The 20,078-nt window shown below is 53.6% G+C and overlaps 1 protein-coding gene across 3 annotated transcripts; it reads right to left on the reverse strand.

Moving 5' to 3' along the window:
- Window positions 1-9,992: 9,992 nt before the first annotated feature.
- Window positions 9,993-18,053, reverse strand: Abhd17a (abhydrolase domain containing 17A). 3 transcript variants are annotated; one of them, XM_023716990.1, is made up of 5 exons: window positions 17,904-18,053; window positions 13,868-14,393; window positions 12,636-12,830; window positions 10,580-10,759; window positions 9,993-10,430 (listed from the first exon to the last, which is right to left on the reverse strand). In XM_023716990.1, the coding sequence occupies exons 2-5, from the start codon at window positions 14,170-14,172 to the stop codon at window positions 10,205-10,207; spliced, it is 906 nt and encodes a 301-aa protein (XP_023572758.1). In that variant the 5' UTR covers window positions 14,173-14,393; window positions 17,904-18,053; the 3' UTR covers window positions 9,993-10,204. The 3 variants fall into 3 exon arrangements, with proteins under 3 accessions (XP_023572758.1, XP_004632743.1, XP_023572757.1); XM_004632686.2 differs by having other exon boundaries at window positions 13,841-14,393; XM_023716989.1 differs by lacking the exon at window positions 17,904-18,053 and adding an exon at window positions 17,509-17,684 and having other exon boundaries at window positions 13,841-14,393.
- Window positions 18,054-20,078: the final 2,025 nt, after the last annotated feature.

Raw genomic sequence — 20,078 nt, forward strand, 5'->3', positions numbered from 1 at the left:
CGGAGCCCGCGGGGGCGGCCGCGGCCAGCCCCGCCCGGAGGACGCCCCCTCGGGGCGCCGAGACCACGCCCCCTCCGGCGCGCCCTCTACCACCCCAGCTGCCGCGCACAAGCTGGCATCGGGGGCGGGGCTCGGGCCGAGGAAGCCTGTCCCGCTGCGCGCCCACTCAAGCGCGGGACAGCGCCGGAGCCCCTACCCCTCTATTGCTCTCTCTACTCTGGGTTTCCACGTCTCGAAGCCCCACCCCGTCCTAGCGTGCGCCCCCGCACTCTTCCCGGAGCACCTCCCCCCCAGCCTCAGGCGCCAGGATAGTGAGCCCCGCCCACTCTGTCACGCCCCGCCCCAGAGCGCGTCCCGCCTCATTCCAAGACGCCCCTCCCGGCGGGGTGCACCACGCCTCCTTTGGCGTGCGCACCGCCTCCTCGCCGGCGCGCCCACCCCACGCTGAGGCGCGCGGCCCGCAGCAACCCGCCTCCTCCCCGGATGCCTCCACCTTGGCCCCGGGCGCGCCCCCGTTCTCGATAGGGTAGGGGGAGGGTTTAAATCCGCACGTGGCCGAGATAGGGGTGCTGAGCGACCGGCCCCGCCCCCAGGCCACGTGCGCGACCCTTCCCCCCTTCTTTCCCGGCCCGAGGCCCCTGCTTTGTGTACCCCGCCGCCTCGCCCATTCTGTGAGGTACACCCTCGCCATTCCTGGCGCCTCGCAAGACCTCCCCGGTCTAGGCACCGGGTGTCCCACTGCGGAGCTTCCGAAGGTTTTGAGCCCCGCCCTGCCCAGCCCGCGTTGGTTCCTCTTTCGGCTCCGGGTTCCGGAGTTACTTGTGCGCGGTCCTCTGGGACCCGCTAGGGCCTTGGCAGGGACAGAAGGGGGCGGGTGAGCGCTTAAAAAAAGGGCAGCACAGGGAACCCCCAACCAGTTAGGACACCGCGGACCCGCAGTCGCTTCCCTGCCCCAGACTAGGACCCTTAAACTGGATCAGGAAAACGGAGACCAGCTGGGGGGACCCCTAGAAGCCCCCAAGGACGTCTGCGCGAGGTTACTAGAGTGGCGAGGTCGGCTGGGGACGCAGATGCCCGGGGTCCCCAAACTCGCAGGCAGCCTCGGGCTCACGGAAGTCAGCGACCAGGCTCCCGCCCCTTCCTAGCTCCCGCCGGGAGGCGGAGGGCCTGCAGTAGCCAGCATAGCCTCTAGGGGGCGAAGCTGTAGCGGCTTCTGCCAGTCGGTTCATTTTAGGAGCCCTAGGCTACGGGGACATGCGGCCTGTCGCCATCCTCAGGCAACTACCCAACCTGACCCTTTCTGCCCTCAGGCTGGCCACTGCCCTCTGAATTGCTCCACTCCAAGGTGCTTCAACCTCCCAGGAGATGGGAGACTGAGCTCTCTGAGGTGCCACCAATTTGCAGTAGCAGTGGCTGGACAGAAGACAGAAGTCTAGCCTTGTCGCAGAGGGTGCAGTCTCACCCCATTCCCTCTGCTGTGCTGCTTTGAAGCCTGTGGACCACGTGGGCACTTGGTGGTCTGTGTTTCTGACAGGGCTGGCCTCTGGCCTCTTATACTTCCAGAGTGTTTGCTCTGGCAGCACATACACTGAAATACTTTTAATACCAGGCCTTTGTCCTGAGCTACACCTTTTAAGTGTTTTATTTTTGAGATGGGGGTCTCACTAAATTGTCCAGGGTGGGCTTGCACTTGCAGTCCTCTGCCTCAACCTCCCATAGTGCAGGGATTACACCTTTAAGCCATACTGATGGCTCCTCCTATGTCCTTTAGGGCCCAGAGGGTGGGCCACTGGAGCTGCCCCCACTCACAGGAGTTTCAGTCCTCTGTATCTTTACTGGGTCTCCTCTCCCCAGCTCTATGCCCTGCACATGTGCTGGAAACAGGAGGAAGTCAGGATGCTTCATTCCTTTTGATGCTTATTGTGTCAGCTTCTAGGGCTCAGTGTCCAGCAGGACAACAGTCACACTGAAGAAGTGGGGCCACCTGGGGCATGAAGATGCCTTTTGGCTAACAGCCATGCTGCAGGAGCAGGAAGAAACCCCAGGCCTGTGCTGGTAACAACATCAGGAGGTCAGTCACAAGGGAGTAGGATGATGCTGAGCAGGCCCTACTGCCCCAGGGGTGAGCAAGGTCAAGGCAGGTACTGGCCTATGCACTCTTGACAGACACCCTTTCTGGGCCTCAGGAGTCTGTCCACTTGTCATGGTGGTCACCTGGGGTGTTCATCTGCTCAGCAGCCCCCATGTGGGGCCTCCAGGCCCACCTCAAACCCTGGGATGTCCCCTGGGCCCTGCCACCACTCTTCCCTGAGCTTTGTGACCCTGTCCTCACTGCAAGCCTATCAGAGGTGTTGTTCCTTTTTACAGATGGAGAAATGAAGGCTGAAGTGTGGCAAACTGACACATCTGGGCTCATAGGTAAGAGGGGCAGAGGATGTGGGGAAAGTGCAGTGGACTCAAGTTGGCCTCTAGTTCATCATCATCGGGCCCCAACTTCTCATCTGTCAGTGGAAGTCACTTTTTTCATATACCCCACCCCCACCCCCATGCTCAGAGGTGGCTCTTGGAGCCAAGCATGGCAGGGGACAGGCAGCTGCTGGATATCATTGGTGGAGTCTATATGCCAGGACTTCCCTGCCTGAGGGGGGCCTGGCAAGGATAGAGGTTGCATAAACTAGGCTACACCTCCAACACATATTCCAGGATCTGTGTATCCAAACCAGTGCCGCCCAAAGCTCACGTTTCCAGAACGCAGCAGGGTAAGGCAATGATGGTAAAATAACTGTGGGCATCTGGAGAGACTACCTCCACCAGGAAACCAGGGTCAGCATCACAGGTGATACGGTGTGGGTCTGATACCCTGAGAGGGTGGGAAGAGAAGGGCACCTTACTTGTGCATGTTCTTACTCAAACCCAAGTTAGGGAATTTGCTTTGTGGTGCTTGGACTTGAACCTAAGACCTTCACACTGAGCTACATCCCCAGCCCCTTTTCAAATTTGAGATAGCATCTTTTGCTGGACCTCACTTGCCATCCTCCTGCTTCAGCCTCCCAGAGTTGTGCGATTACAGGTGAGTGCCACCAAGCCTGGCCAGGTTAGGGAATATGTTAAAAAACATCTGGCCAGTCCATATGGAGATGGTCAAGGTCATGAGAGATTTTTTTTTTTTTTTAAAGGTATTGTTTCAAAGTTAATCTTTATTTATTTATTTTTATTGTGTGTGTGTGTGTGTGGCCAGCTCAGCCCACCAGGGGGCAGGGCTGGCTGGCATGTGGTGCTGGGGAATCGAACCGTGGTCCCCGTGCTTTGCCAAGCTTGCTCCAAGTAGGTGCCTTAGACCACTGAGCCATCTCACCAGCCCGGTCATGAGAGATTGAGATCAGAAAAAAATCTGAGTCTCAAGCATCACCGCAAGTTTTTTTAAATTTTTGTTTGGTTTTCTGAGATAGCATCTCATTAAATTGCCCAGGCTGGCCTAAAACTGCCTCAGCCTCCCAAGTGTGAGGATTACAGGCTAAAAAAGGATCATGCTTTAGGGGACAAACCTGCCTTAGTGTAGAAGCATATCAGGCTGATATTTTTACTACAGGGACTCAGTAATACCTCTGTCAATTTCTGTCTTTTTTCTTTTTTTGCGGTAACAGATTTAACTCAGGACCTTGGGTTTGCCAGGTAGGCATTTATGCCACTGTGCTGTCTCCCAAGTCCCTGTGTCCCAAATTATACCAAATTAAAAATTAAAAGCAAATATAAGCCAGGCATGGTGGAACATGCCTGTAATACCAGCACTTAGGAGGCTGAGGCAGGAGGACTGTTTCAAGTTCAAGACCAAACTGGGCTACAAAGTGAGCCCAAGGCCAGCCTAAACTGCATAGGGAGACCCTGTCTCAAAAACAGATTTTAAAAAAGAAGAAAAAGAAAGAAAAATATGAAATATGAGTGTAGGCCAGAGTAATTTTTATTTATTTATTTTTGTTTTTAATTTATTATTTTATTTATTTATTTATTCTTTGGCAGTACCAGGGATTGACCTCAGGCCCTTGCGCTTGCCAAGGCAGCCCTTATTCTACTGAGCCATTTCCCCGGCCCCTAGAGTAATTTAATAACAGATCAGTTACAACATCAGCAGTTCGCATCCATGGCAATGCTAAAGTTCATTCTGTATTCTTTTTGGTTTTGAGATGGGACTCTTGCTGTGTAGCTCAGGCTAGCCTTGAATTTGCAGTCCTGCCTTGTCCTCAGTAGCTAGGATTACAGGCCTGTGCCAGTGCTCCTGGCTTCTTGTTGCCTTTGAGCAAAGCTTATCAAAGTGTTAAAGGGCTGGCCAGATAGCTCAGTGAATTAAAGTGCCTGCTTAGGACCAGGGTTTGATCCTGCCCTACTGTCCGGGAGTGTGGGGCCCACCCGAGGTGCACTGTTGAGACGGGGCGTGATGGCTTGTGCTTTGGAGGCTGAAAAACAGGAAGAATCACTTGAGTCTAATCTGTGTCGTGAGACCCAGTAAACCCTGTACTAAATACATTTGAACAACAACAACAAAAAATGTTAAAGATATCCTGCCCTGGGACCCTTCTGTCAAGGTACCCAATACATGCACACAAAGAAGCCTTCTTAGACTGTGTATAGATGAACCATAACAGAACAAAAGCTACACAAACCTCAGCAACGATTACTTAAATACAGGACCATGTGGCTGCTGGACACCCAGCAGAACTGTCCTTGCAGGAAGACAGAAACCTAAGACAGGAGGAGCACAGAGATCCACAGATGTGGGGCTGTCGAGATCTGCACTGTCCCCCGTGACTAGGTCCCACATAAGGATTTGCCTACCTGTGCACAGATACCCAAAGGCCTCTGCAGACAGAGCCTCAAACTCACCATCCTCCTGTCTCAGTTTCCAGAGCAACTAAAATTACAGGCATGCACATGCAGTGAGATTTCTTTTTCTTTTCTTTTTTTGCTGCGGTACCAGAAGTCAAACTTGGGACCTTGCACTTGCCAGGCAGGCACTTATGCTGTTAAGCTATATCCCCAGCTCTGCAGTGAAATTTTAAGGACAGTTGGGCTCCTCCGCTAGTGAGCTGGGATGGGGATCCCCTTGAATCTGTCCTGGACACCCATGCTCCTGTCTGTGCCTGCTCAGTGAGAGCTGAGCAGTGCAAATTCCAAGGGGGACAGCCCAATGGTACACAACTCAGACCCATGTCACTCCTTTACTTCTGAGCCATCTGCTTTTCTATTATTATGTTATTCTTTCCAGCCCTGAAGATTGAACATAGGGCCTTTGCACTGTGCCACGTCCCCAGCCCTCTTTATTTTTTGAGACATGGTCTCATTAACTCACTAAGTTGCCCTTTCCAGTTTGCTGTTGGCCTGCCCCGCCTTCCCATGCAATGCACCACCATGCTCAGGTGAGGTTTTTCTTTGGGATATAGTGAGAACACAGCAGCTTTGCCCTTGCAGGCCCCAAATAGGAAGGAGGACCAGAGACTAACAGTGGCCTTGCACCACTCTTACACACCTCCAGCCAGGCTTGGGACTCAGAGCCTCAGGCATGGCCTGGAGGAAGTAGTGTAGCCTCAGAAGCTCTACGGGGCAGAGAAGGGGGTGGAAGCCTCTGAGCAGCTGCTCCCCTATCTTCCAGTGGACCCTATTCAGCCTTGGCCATGAGAATGTGATAACCTGAAACCAGTGGTGATAGGGACCAGTGGGGGCAGCTGGTCTATAGATGTGGGGGTGTTCACACCCCCAGGAGTAGGTGAGGCAGGCACCATCAGGCTTGCCCTGAAACAGCTGTCTGTCCCCATTGCCCACCCAGGGCAGGCCTTGTCCCCTTGGGACTCTGGGTGCCATATTACACAGGCCACAAGGCTCCCCCCGCTGGCAAGTCAAGGAACACAAAGCTGCTCTCTAGATGCCCTAGGTAAATAGGGGTAAGGGCCCAGGCTGGGACATCACTGCTACGGCCACTGCTGCTGTGTATGTCCTGGAAACAGAATGTCAAACTGGAATTCACTTCTCCTGGTACCCAGCCAAGGCCACACCACTCAGGATGGGACACTGCCTCAGGGAACAGATACTGAAGTGGGAAGGGCCCATCCCCAAAGGGAGTCCCTGCAGAAAGGTTCCCGAGGGCTGGGGAGATAGCTCAGTAGAGTATACGCTTGCCTGGCAAGCACAAGGTCCTAAGTTCAATCCCCGGTACCTCAAAAAAAAAAAAAAAAAAAAAAAAGGCACCCAAATATGCTGCATCTGTGAGCACTGCCAAGGAGCAGCATGGGGCGTTTTCACCTGTGACCCCCAAACCATGGTGGGTGTCCTGAACAGTAAATACACACCCCCAAGTAAGGGAGGGGGATCCAGATCCTCTTTATCAGAGTCTAAAGGAAAGCCTGATACAAGGTTTATGGTTATATACGAATTTGAAAAAGCCATTTTGAGCCTGGTATAATAGTGCACCTGTCATTCCAGCACTTGTGTTTTTGTTTTTGAGAACCAGGGACCAGCACTTGGAAGGTTGAGCCAGGAAGACTACTGAGTTTGAGGCCCGCATAGGTGAGTTCAAGGCCACCCTGGCCTTCATGAGTTCCTGTCTCAAAAAAATAAAACGCCAGTTTTTTGTGGGGTTTTTTTTTCCAGTTTTATCTGTAAATCAAAACAACCCTTATTTTTTTTTCCTTTTTGTTGTCTTTTTATTTTTTTTATTTTGCAGAATGAGGTATTAAACCATTGCACTTGCCAGGGAAGCCATCTCCCCAGCCCTTTGTTGTCTTTTTGAGATAAGGCTTTGCTATAGTCAAGCTGGTCTTGGACTCGCTAAGTAGCCCAGACTGACTCTGAACCCCCAATGATGCTCCTGCCTCGCTCCTGAGTGCTGGGATTACAGGTGTCTATTACCCAGTCCAGCTAATCCCCATTTTTTCAACAAAAATATCAGGAGTAGGAAATGAAGTTCCTTGATGTTCAGGAGAAAAAATGTAGTCAGGTGTAGTAGCACACACCTGAAATCCCAGCACTCGGAGGCTGAGACAGGATCACAAACCTGGGCTAGTGAGTTTAAGGCCAGGTTAAACTACAGATGAAGACGCTGTCTCAAAAAAAGGAAAAAAATAAAAGACAAGCCAGGTGTGGTGGTTTGAAACTCTAATCCCAGAACTCAGGAGGTTGAGGCAGGAGAATTACTCTGAGTTCCAGGCAACCATGGGCCACATAGTGAATTCAAGACCACTCTGAGCAGGCAAAGGGGCTGGGGGCTTGATCCGCGGGCCTGCCATACTGCCCTGCCATGCTGCCCCTGGGGTGCACTGAGACAGCAATTGAAACTAGGCGTGGTGGCCCACGCCTGTAATCCCAGCTCTTGGGAGGCTGTAAACAGGTGGATCACTACGAGTCCGATCTAGTAGTGAGACCCTGAACACCCTGTAGACCCTTCCCTAAAAAATAAAATACAAAAAAAAAAAAAGACCACTCTGAACAACACAATGAGACATCAAGACCTTGTCTCAAAAAGAAAAAGGCAAAAAACTAAAAAAATCAGTCAACCACTGGCTGGGGGTATGACTCGGGGATAAAGCATGCACTCTGCATGTGTAAATCCACAGGTTTCATCACCAGTACCACATAAATTTAAAAAACAAAAAGTCAACCTAGCATCGCTTTTTATTATGGAATACTGCAAATAACTTACATTTCTACCAACAAGAAATAAGATTTTTTAAAAAAGCAATAGGATGAATTATAGCACTAGTAAAATACTGGGCAGCCAGCAGCTAGATGTGGTGTTTCATATCTGTAATCCAGGCACTCTGGGAGGCTGAGGCCGGAGGATGCCAAGTTTTTTTTTTTTTTTTAATTATTTATTTATTACATTTTTATTTAGTGTGTGTATGTGTGTGGCCAGCTCAGCCCACCAGGGGGCGGGGCTGGCTGGCATGTGGTGCTGGGGGATCGAACCGCGGTCCCTGTGCTTTGCCAAGCTTGTTCCAAGTAGGTGCTTTAGACCACTGAGCCATCTCTCCAGCCCCCGATGCCAAGTTTTTGAGTCCAGCAGTGAAACACTGTCTCAAAAATAAAGAAGAGCCAGTGGTGTGGTTCCAATCCCCAGTGAAACACACACACACACACACACACACACACACACACTACTGAGCAGCCATTGAAACAAAATGAGTCCACTCTATACTACTCTGTCAAAACAGTTTTTAGAGGGGGGCTGGGGATATAGCTCAGTGGCCTATGTGCCTGCCTGGCAAGCATGAGGTCCTGAGTTCGATCCCTGGTACCGCCAAAAAGCTCTTAGAGGCTGACCATGGGAGCCAGGGAGATGGCTCAGTAGAATAAATGCTTGTCTGGCAAGCACAAGAACCTGAGTTCAATCCCCAGTTCTAACAAAAAAGTAAAAGAGGCTGTCCTTTTGTAGGAATACACATAGATGGGTATGCACACTTTTCTTTACTAGTGCTTAGGAAACTGACTTATCCCTACTTCAATGGAAAACTGGGCTTTGGAGGTTAGACATGAGAAACCCCAACCCCTGTACTGGGGATAAAACCAGGGTCTCCGCACTGAACTGCATCTGCAGTTTTCTTTTAAAATTTATTTTGTTCCTGCAAAACTGTCAAATTTAATGGTGAGAGAAGATACTAAAATTTATTTTGAGTCAAGGTCTGGCCAAGTCACTCAGTTGCAAGGCTAAACTCAAACTTTACATTCTTCTGCCTCAGCCTCCTGAATTTACAGGTTTGTGACACATCTGGCCTGGGAGAAACACTTTCAGGTTACCACTAAATATTCCTTTCTGGTTCCTTTAATATTTTTAACCATGTACCTGAAAACTTGTCTATTGTACACACCTACTTTGACCTCGCAGCACTGAAAACAGTCCAATCCCCGCTCACAGGCAGGTCGGGTTCTCATGGTGGCAGGAACAACATTCTCAGTCACCAGCGCTGCACCAGAGGTCAATGGGGGAATCCGGCAGTTGGACACGATGGCGGAAGGGAGGCAGGGTAAACACTAGCCGGCAACCTCTGAAGCAGACGCATCAAGAAAAGGCAGCCACGGGACGGAGAGCACGGCAGTCTGCAAAGGCGCTGGGGCTGGCGAGAGCAGGCGATATGGATGCACCCTAATTTATCAAGGTTTCCTTCTACAACCTCCTGGCCTCACAAGTGACCCAGTACTCTGAGCCGGCGGCTACACCGCGCGCTCCTGACGGCGCCTTCTTGGTCAGACAGGACAGGAGGCGGGCGGCGGAGCGAGTGTGGAACAGGATCGTGACACGCGCGAGTGAGGAAGTCACGGAATCAGCCGGGGCGGGTTCCCGGCTGACTCTGAGCCGCCACCACTTACCGCCGACCCACCGCCTCCTGCGCGGTCCGCTGGCCACCTCCACTTCCGGATCCATGAACCTCACTTCCGCGCCAGCTCCCGCCCCCTCCATGCCTTCGCACTGGCTACGCCCCTCAATTGCCTCCGCCCCCAGACTGAAGTCCCACCCTTCCTTAAAGGGCCTATCAACCACTGCTCGGCGGAGGCTGCTGGGGATTCTGACCTAGCCATGGCCTGGGCTCCTGCCATGAGGGCACAGAGTTCTCTGGGTACTGGAGCCTGCGGAGCAGAGGCCGCAGCTCAAAGTCCTTGAGGAGAAAGACAGACCTGGGGCTTACAAAACGCCCTTAGACCCAGCTCCTTTTCCCTCTGGGGACCTATGCCACCTGCTACCCTCCCGCGGGCTTGCAGAGAGGTTGGCCTGGCCCAGGTTTCCCATCAGTCCAAGCAGTGGGCCGGGTAGGAGGACAGGGCAGGAGATCCTATAAAGCAGCTCTGCCCAAGGCTGCACCCCAGAGACCTATTTTATCTGTCTCCCTAGAATGCTGCCCTTCCACCCCTTCCCTGCCATTCCCCCTCCTCCATCTTTGTGGAGCAGCCAGACCCACCACCTCCGGGAGTTAATTGGGATAAGCAAGAACCACAGAAGAGAAAAAGAACCCTAAAATCTTAAATCTTTTAATTTTTCACCTCTCTTTGCTTCCAAAAGGAAGTGTAGCTCCATCGCCTGCACATTGTCCATGGCCCCTGGGCCAGGGCAGGGTCCTAGGTGGCTCAGGGGTCCACATGCAGCCCCCTGGGCCGCGGAGGGATGAGTCCTCGAGCGGCAGCCTTATTGCTGAGGGCCAGCATGGTGTGGCATCACTGGCCAATGCTAGGCGCGCTGGCTGGGCAGCTCCTGGGAGATGAAGCGGCGCAGCCGTTCCAGGTACTGGCTGTAGAGCTCGATGTCATTGTGCCCAGCACCCTCTACCCACAGTGGCTCCACAGCCTTGGGACAGCGCTCGTACAGTGCCAGCCCATGCGAGAAGTCAATCACCTCGTCCTCAGTGCCATGGATGATGAGCACCGGTGATGTGATCTTGGACACCTTTTCGATGCTGGGGGAGTGGGGTAGGTTAGGCCAGAGGGCCCCTAGTCAAGGGTTTGTTCACCCCTACCCCCTACCTGCCCTCAAGAGCCCATACAGCACACAGCACACTCTACATCCCACCCCACCCCCTGCCCCACAGTAAAACCCCATACTCACTTGGGGAATGCATCGAAGCAGTAGGTCTTCTTGGTGTCAGGAAAGGCAACACGCATGCCTGAGGTGAGCGGTGAGTGCAGTACCACAGCGGCACACTCGTAGCGTGAGGCCAGGTCCACTGTAGGCACTGTGCCAATGCTCTGTCCGTACAGGATGATGCTGTCCGGGCTGATGCCATACCTGGGGGCAGGTGGGAGCAGGGCAGGGTCAGGCCCACCTGTGCTGTGGCTCTGCCCTCTGCTTGTCTACAATAACCAGCTCCCAAGAAGGCACCTGATGGACACTGGAGTACAGAGCAAGCCTGGCAATTTGCCTGCTCCTCCTGGTCACCCCTGCCCACCACACATGCACACACTGGACCAGGACAGATCGCAGGACCAACTGCTTCCCCCAACACATACAGATTTCAGGCCAACCCTTCCTGACCACCTGACCCAAAAGCCCCTCCCAGCACACATGTGTGAGGGTAGGGCTTTTTTCCTCCCTCACCCCCTCCCCACACAATTTCAAATCCTGAGGAAATTTAGGCAGTTGTGTTACTGGCTGTTTCTGCCCAGGCTGGGACCCTTTTGCCTCTCCTGTGGCCAATTAGGGGGTTGGCAGGATACCATCGGGCAGTAGAGGCTGGGTTGTGGGAGGTGGATGCTACTGCTGCCTCTTCTAAGCCCCTCCCTGCAGACTAGTGCCCAGCGGGCTGGTATGCACCCCACCTGCCAGGTTCCCTGGTCTAGCAGTGTGCTGGCTCTATGGCCCCCTTGCACCTACCTGTTCTCTACCCTCAACGGGACCCACTGGCCCCCCTCCCCCTGCAGGATCCCACTGCTCTCCTCCTCCCAGGTAGAAACTAATCCCAGGTGGATAGGGGATAAACATCTGGGTTTGACCTTGGCAGCCTCATGCCACCTGCTCTTCTACTCAGAGTCCCCTAACCTGGTTCCTGGTCCTTGGCCCAGACCCCTGGCTCCATGCCCACTAGTTAGCTAAATGCCAGTGCTCCCTGCCACCCAGCTTTAAGCAAGAGTTCCCAACTGCCACCTGGACATCTCTGCCTAGATGTACCTGACCTGTCCTGGTGACACCTTCCTCCCTGGTCCACGACTCAGGCTGAACCTTCCCTACCTGCCTCTGCCTCTCCCAGCTGTGGGCTCAGGCCCAAGATACAGGAGAAAAGTCTTGGTGGCAGGCAGAGAGACACAGCCCAGGGCCCACAACCCACACTAGGATGCAATTCTACTTGTGCCCCAGGTAGTAGGGAGAAGAGAGACTGCATGCTGCGGTCACTTGTACCTGCAGCAGAGCAGGAAGGATGCTCAGACAGGTCTCCAGTACCAGGGCATTGCCAGGGGACCAGGCCCTAGGCATCCTGGAGACTGCATGGCACTTCACCATGGTGACCAGCACCATGTTTCCCCAGGGCAACTGACTTCTCAGTGCTGCACCTGGCCCCACAGGGCAGGTCAGACCTGTTGGCCAAGCAGGGTCAACACAGGCAGCCCTGAGCAGGCACTGAGAGATGCCATCTCCAGCAAGGCAGGAATTGGGCTGCCCTCAGCAAATGCTGGTCAGGGCACCAGCGAAGTGTGCCACATGGACCAATGTGAAGGTGAACAGAGGTATTGCCCAAGACCTGGTAACCAGGAAGGCAGGGACTAGACCAGGGCACCTCATGGCTAAGGGTATGGAATCAACACTGGCCAACCATAGGATGGAACCCTCCTGCCCACCAGCTCGTTGGCCCATGGTGAAGCTGTGTTCCACAGCCTCACACCTAGAACCTGGATTCAGTGGTCCAGCCCCAAGGGCCCTTTCTCACTGCATCCTCATGCTGATGGACCCTCACTCCTCTATGAGTAGCCCCAGCTACAAGGAACCGAGGACCAGCTGCCCTGACCCTTGGCTGGTCCGAAGATCCCTGACCCCACAGGGAGATGGGCATCCACACACCCAGGCATGCTAACAGCACCCTCTGACCCAGCTTGCTTCCTCCCATCCCAAAGAAGCTCAGTCACCTCCCTAGGGGGCCCTGCAGCTGTCTCTGCCTCTCAGGTGGCCTTACCTGGTACGCAGGGCCTGCCAGGCAGCATCAATGTCAGCATAGAGATTCTTCTCGGAGGGCCGGCCTGAGCTGACGCCATAGCCAGAGTAGTCATAGGAGAAGATGTTGCAGCTGAGGCGGGTGCCCAGGCCAATGTAGAAGCTGCTCATCTGGCCCAGGTCCACAGCATTGCCATGTGAGAAAAGAACCGTGTACCTGGGGGCACAGGTCAGGGGATGGGAGCACAGGCCTGTCCCAGGGCAGAGCATTCAGGACAGTCCCTCCTGGCAGCCAGAGACACCCATTGCTTCACCCTCTACCCTCCGATGAGGCCACACAGCCAGTGAGGGGTAAGGGGTCCTGGGGAGACAGGCGGCCTGGCATTTTCCCACTATGGTAGGCCTTCCATCTGAAAGGGACACTGATATACCAAGCTCAGAAAGCTGCGGCACCCCTCACAACCTTGTGGAACTATGGCCACCTCTGCTGCAGAAAGTCTCCTGCAGTGGCCTCAGCAGTCCAAGATAGCTGATGCTACTGCTCAGAGCCTCTCTGGGGCAGGAGCCAGTGGCACACTATGTCATCTGCATACCCTCCAGGAAGGGACACTTCACTGCTGTGAGGAGATGCATCCCTGACTATAGCAAGTGAATGAGGCTAATCCTATCTACAGGAGGCCTGTGGCCACCCCAGGAGGCCTGCTGCAGGACTAGGCCCTGCCTGAGGTCAGGCCAAGGACAAGTACTGGGCTGGCCCTCCCCATGGCTGGTTTCCTGCCCCACCTGGAACCTGGCTGAAAGGTGACAACCTGCCCTGAGGGCTCAGTCCCTGCCTGGCAGAGAGGATCCCACCCACCTTGGGCTGGGTCAGGTTGGCAGCCCTGGGGAGCAGGCCAGCGCAGTCTGTTGGAGCAATCTAAGGCACCTCCTCCCCTGACCTCTGTGCGCATTAGTAAGATGGCATGCCAACAAGGCTGCACATGGGAGGGGACCAGGTGTCTCTGTAGCAATAGCAGCAGCAGTGGACAGGAGGCCCATTCTTAACTGATCTAGGCAGCTACTGGATTAGCAAGAGAAAGTGAGGGTGAGGATGGTCACCTCACCTATGTCAACTACTTGGCCTTTTCAACCCAGCTCAGGACCTTCAGCATCACCATCAGCCCTATATATGCCCCGGGTGGGAAGAGGAGCCCAAAAGCAATGCCCCCACACCCTCTCAACTCTCACCTGGCCCCAGGTACACAGCGCACGTACATGCAGGAGATGCGGTTGCCGCGGGCGCTCTTGGTCAGGAAGACCTCGATGGTGTCCAGCTCACGCTGACTGTACTGGAAGTCAGCGCGCTCCGTCAGGTGGACTTTCCAGCGCCCTGGGGTACCCGCAGAGGCTCGCAAGGTCCCTGATGAGGCAGCCCCAGCCCCAACAGGTGCCGGCTCTGGCTCAAGCAACAGTGAATAGGTGGGCTCAGGTGGCAGGAAGGCGAGCTTGGCAGCGATGCGGCCAGGGCACGGCGGACAGCAGAAGAGGCAGCAGAGTTCGCTCACCGACAGGCCATTCATGGCGGGCGGGCACCAGGCCCAGCGCTGGGCCTCCTGTAGGGCACCCGCCAACAATGTGGCCCAGCCTCACTTGGCAGGGGAGGTGTGGAGGTGCTTGGACACTCGGCCACCACCCTCAACAACAGCCCTGTTAGGAGGCTGTGGCCCAGCCCCATCGCAGTCCAAGCCGAGCCCCCAGGAGCCTTGCAGTCACGGGTCTCCATGGTATGCCGTGGGAAACCCTGTGGGGACATGGGGCAGGTTCCTTCCAGGAAGCTGGGGCACAGGCCAGGTCCCACCTCACCGTGCCAGGTGGGGAGGCATGGCTCCAAGTCCTGCCCATCCCCACAGCCCCATCTTGTCTTTTCCTGCCCATACTGCAAAACCTTTGGCCTCACAAGCCAGACCTACCCTAGACAGGAGGACCCTTCATAGCCTGCACCCCAACCTTGCCCTCAGCCCAACTGCCACTGCACAGGGCTGAACCATCAGAGCCCCAGCCCAACCTAGCCTCGCCAGCACATTTTCCCTTCCTTGGGAGACCCTGTCCCTCCCAGCCCTCTGTCCACTGTGCTACCCAGACCCTTGTTCTGAACCAGCTCTGTGCAATCCTTCAGGGACTCATCAGCCAACTCTAGGAAGGGGCACAAGACTGGAACTGAAGGGACCCAAGCTCATGTCCTCTCCTGCAGCATGACCCCACATGCTCACAGGGTGTCTGGAGACAGAGCTGCTGTCAGCGAAACATAACAAACAAAAGACTCCTGAAACAAAGGCAGGATACATCTTGGGCTGGGAAGGCCCCACTGAGCCTGGACAATGGCTCTTCCCTGTGTTTGGGCCAGGCTGAGTCAGGGGTGGGGTCAGGCAAGAAGCCTGAGCCTGCTGCTTTGGGGCCTCCATGACACTCCTGGGCCTCAGTGTCCTCATCTATAAATGTGGGTACCAACTGCCTCAGGGAGCAGATGAGAGGGGAGTGAAATGGGGGATGAAGGGCCTAGCTCAGAAAAAGAACTCAGACATTTCTCATTTCTGCAAGATGTACAAAGAGAAAGAAAAAAAAAAAAAGCCATTCTAGCTGGACATAATGGTGTGTGGCGGTTGATGGTAAATGCCTATGATTCCAGCACTCCCGAGGCTGAGGCAAGAGGATCCATGTGAGTTTAAAGCCAACCTAAGCTGTGTAGTGACTTCAAATCCAGCCTGAACTTCATAGCAAGACCCTATCTCAAAAAACAAACTAAACAAGACCTGCAAGACACCATGACACGTGAAGTGGACAACAGTTAAGTGGCCGAGTAACTACCATTGTACAGGAAGTTGCCAACTCACAGGCATGAAGACAACAAGATGTCTCAGAAAAACCTATCTGTGGACCATACCTTCCCTCGTGGGCAAAGCAGAAAACACCCAGGCTCACATGACTTTGGGTCAAGCATTGTAGAGTCTGCCATGGGACACAGACCCCCACAACTACAGGTCTACAGATATGCACCCTGCAGACCTCAAATGTAATACTCAAGAGTTGGAAAGAGACAGCCCATCCCCAAGATCCAGGAGCGCAGAGGGAGGAGCACTGTGAAAGCCAAGGCAGGGGTAAGGACGGAGATGCAAACTACCATGCAGGTAGCAGATCTCATGCAGGACTTTTCAGAAGGGGGAGTCTATGATGCTAATTCTCAAAGGTGTCCTGCCCCCAGGGGAATGGGCAATGTCTTGCCACAATTGTGACTGTCACAATTGAGGGAATGGAATATGAGGACAAAGATCCTTCTCTGTACCCTGTAATGTCCCTGAAATTATCCTGTAATTTCCAACTGGGAATGATCTGGCCCCAAATATCTATACTGTCATAGTTGAGAAATGTCAGCTTCAAAACAGTCCCAAAGAAGCCAGCTGTGGTGGGGCACATCTGTAATCCCTGCATTCAGGAGGCTGAGGCAGAGGCAGAAAAATCACTTGAAGTTTGTGGCCAGCCTGGGCTACATAGTGAACTCATGGCCAAACTGAACTATATAGTGAGATTCTGTCTGTCTCTCCCCCGCCCCAACACACACACCACTCAAAACAAAATACTCCCCAAGGGATCCAAAGTCCAGTGCATAAGGCTCTATTGTGGCTGGGTGGCTAGTGACTAGGAGGGCTCTGTGGTCTGGACGGAAAGCCTGGCTAAGAACCCAGGGGAAGAATCCTAACTCTCTGGAGAATGACAAAGTTGGACAAGGCCCCATGACCAAAAGTAAAACAGGTGTCATCCCTGACACCTCCCCACAAGTCCAATCCAATCCATGCCTGGGCCTGCTGCTGGCTCTACCTGTTTGCCACCACTTGGTCCCTACCTCCGTAACTTTTCCCTGCCTTGCAGCAGCAGCCTCCTTCCTTGGGCTTCATTCCTCAGCAAGTGTCACCCCACTCCAGGACATGCTACCCTGCAGCCCAGCAGTCTCTACAGCACTCATCTGATCATCCTGCCACCTCCCTTGGAGGGTGTCCCTGTGGCCTCCCACTATTCCGGTGGGTCCCAGCCCTCACCACAGTCCTCCAGGCCAACAGCCAGGCTCAACTAACCTCTTGGCCTCACACAACTCCTTCCTGCCTCTGAGTTGCCTCAGTGTTCCTGCTGAGATCCTCCTTCCCTACCTTGCTGGTCCATCCTTACCCATCCTATCCCGGAGTCAGAATTCACTCCCATCCAAACCTCTCACACACTCTCAATCTCATGGTTCCATCATAGGATTTGTGTGTTTAATGGAATCCCCAGCCCTGAGCAGCTCTACCTAAACAGGACCAGTAGGTATGTGCTTCAGCAAAATAACCAGAATAACCATTTGCTCAACAGTCGTGTAAGGGGTATAAGAAGAGCAGAAGCTGCAGGAGGAAGAGCCACCAGGATCAGCCTGGGCATCCTTCCCTGGGACTCCCACATGTCACTGACAGCCCGAGTGCAAAGCACACACCAGGGTAGCTCTCTCATTGGGCACTCATCCTGGAACCCAAACATCTGCAACCACAAGTTCACAACTCCGCAGTCCTCAGCCCGGTCCCAGTGGGCACCGGTATAAAATGGACCAAGAACCAGCTGAATACATTCTTAACGACCTACATAGGACTGCCGGCCATGGCACTTCACCCAGCCAGTCAAGCTGCCTGCAGGAAGGTACAGAGAAAGTATCCAGGTGGCAGCGAGTTCCAGGAACTGCAGGCTCCTGACTAGGACTAACTGTAGCAGAAAAAAGGGTCGCAGATGGAACCAGGGCCATAAACCCAGCAGTCGGAACTTAAATGGGGAGCCACAGAGGAGCCCGGGCCTGTGTGGAAACTACAGGTAAGGAGCTGTGGACTGATCCCTGGCTGCACCTGGAGAACCGCTGGAGCGGAAAAGGCCTGCTCGAGGGTCCACCCGCAGGAAGACGCCTGACGATGGCCGTGAAGACTCGCGATCGGGAGCCCCGGTTAAAGGGGTGGGGTCAGGATCCGAGCAGGAGCAGAGTCCGCGTCCCCAGGTTAAGTGGGTGATTGCTCCATGCCGAGGGCTGGGTACAAGGCGCACAGGGCTTCACCTGGGTCCGCAACGCTGGCCCGCAGTCCCTACCCCAGGTCCGGGATCTCCAGACTACATCCGCAACCTCCCGGGAGTGCGGAGGACTCAGCAGCTTCAGATCCGACTGCTCCAGCCTCGCGGCCGGGCCAACCTCCCCAAACGGCCGTGTCCGGGACGCAGGGCGTCCCGTCTGCCCCCGCCCCGCACTCACCTCCCCAGCCCGCGCCCCCCGGCCCTGGGGCCGCGCTCCATGGCTCGCGTCCGCCCGCCCTAGCGTCCGTCGGTCCCTGGGCGTCTGAGTCCAGCCTCCTGCGCCGCTGTTACAGCCGCCGCCTCTACCCTGCGGGCGGAAGTGAGCCTCACTCTTGGCACCGCCCCGGAAGTGACGCGCAGGGGCGCGCGGGGGCGGAGACCTACAGTATCGGGGGAGGGCAGAGCGGGCCTAGGTCCCGCGGCGGGGATAGGGGCGGGGCCTAGAGCCCGAGTCCAGAAGGTGCAGTTCATTCATTGGGTCCTCAGTTTGGATTTTTGGGGGGTTATTTTGCTTTTTTTTTTCTTTCTTTTATTATGTTCTCACTTTTTTCTTTAAGGATTTTTCACTGAGCTACAACCCTAGACCTTTTTACGTTTTTTTATGTTGAAACATAAAAATCCCTAAATTGTCCAGGCTGGGCTCGAATTTGTGATCCTCCTGCTTCAGCCTCCCAGAATTCCCGTCTATATCATTTTCTACCTTTTTATTTTTGTTATGTTGTTTTGCTTTTTTTTTTTTTTAATGTGGGTTTTATCTTTTTTGAGATAGGGTCTCGCTGTGTCGGCCAGTCTGACTCCCAATTTGTAGCGATCCTCCTGCCTCAAACTTCCCAGTGCTGGGATTATAGGCGAGCACCACGTCTGGCTTGTTTTTGTTGTGGAGGGTGGGTTGAGACAGATTTACACAATGTATTTCAGGCTGGCCTTGAACTCATTATGTAAAGCCACGCTGGCTTTACACTCACCAGGACCCACCTGTCTCAGCCTCTTAAATTCTGAGATTACAAGCATGTGCCAAAATGCCTGGCTAGATCATTGTTTTATGTTTGTTTGTTTGTTTTGGTTTTTTTTTTTTTTTTTTGATTGCCAAACTAGGACACCAGGCTGGCTGCCTGTTCTTATAAATAGTTTTAATTTAATGGTGTAAGGCAATGTAAGAGTACATTCTTAGTTAGGATGTGGCAGCCAGGCCTTCAGTTCCATCCCCAGCACCAGATTGAATAAAGTTTTATAGGGACATGGGAGCTGGGAAAGGAGAAAAAAATAAAGCAAGATGGCATGGGGCCAGGGAGATAGCTCAGTAGAATAAGCGCTTGCCTGGCAAGCACAAGGGCCTGAGTTCACTCTCTGATTCTGCCAAAAAAAAAAAAAAAAAAAAAAAAAAAAAGGGGAAATTTTTTTTTTTCTGTACCAGGGATTGAACTCAGGCCCTTGCGCTTGCCAGGGAAGCGCTTATTCTACTGGGCCTTTCCCTAAAAATCTTGATACATTGTTTATCTTGAGTTTTTTGTTTTGTTTTGTCTTTACTGGAGATGGAACCCAGGGGTGTACCACCACTAAACTACTGAACTGTGTCCATAGCTCTTTTACTTAATGATTTATTGTTCCCTTGTTTGTCTTAGTTTAGCTTTTGAGACAAGACCTCACTGTGTATATCAGGTTGGATTTGAACGTTGTGTATAACCCAAGCTGGCTCAAACTTGCAGGAATTCTCTTGCCTCAGCCTTCAGAGTGCTAGAATTACAGGCATGCACTGCCATACCTGGTTTACATTTTGTTTTGAGATAAGGTCTTGTAAAATTACCCAGGCAGGACACAAACTGGTGACCCTCCTCCCTTAGCTTCCCTCAGCACTGTGATCACAGTTATAGTAGTGAACCACCATGCCCTACAGATTTGTATTTGTGTGTGTGTGTGTGTGTGTGTGTGTGTGTGTTGCCCGATCAAACCCAGGACCTTGTGTATGCAAGGCAAAAGCAGTACCACTGAGCCACATCCCCACCCTATTTTTGTATTTTTAAAATGTTGCATGAAGGGGTAGGGAGATAGCTCAGTGGTCAAAGCACCTGCCTGACAAGCACAAGGGCCTGAGTTTGATCACCATTGCTGCCTGCCATGCAGGCCCTGGAACCCGTGATGGTGCACACCTGTAATACCAGCACTGAGGAGGTTGAGACAGGAGAATCACTACAAGTCTGAAAAAAATGCAAGGACCAGGGTTCAATCCCCAGTCCTGCATGATGAGCTGGCTCTGCCGTATGCCCACTCAACTAGCCACTGAGTTGGGATGTAATGGTGCATACTTGTAATACTAGTGCTGAGAAGGTTGAAAACGGGAGGATCACCAATAGTC

The sequence above is a fragment of the Octodon degus genome, unplaced genomic scaffold (genome assembly GCF_000260255.1).
Source record: "Octodon degus isolate 3935 unplaced genomic scaffold, OctDeg1.0 scaffold00050, whole genome shotgun sequence".
In the NCBI taxonomy this organism is placed as follows: domain Eukaryota; kingdom Metazoa; phylum Chordata; class Mammalia; order Rodentia; family Octodontidae; genus Octodon; species Octodon degus.

Bases quoted from the DNA above. Each gene is read 5' to 3' on its own strand.
- Abhd17a (XM_004632686.2), bottom strand. From the start codon at position 14,172: ATGAATGGCCTGTCGGTGAGCGAACTCTGCTGCCTCTTCTGCTGTCCG. The intron at 10,760-12,635 runs GTAAGGCCACCT...ACCTGCCCCCAG, and splicing joins TGGCAGGCCCTGCGTACCAG to GTATGGCATCAGCCCGGACA. The intron at 10,431-10,579 runs GTGAGTATGGGG...CCACTCCCCCAG, and splicing joins TGCTTCGATGCATTCCCCAA to CATCGAAAAGGTGTCCAAGA.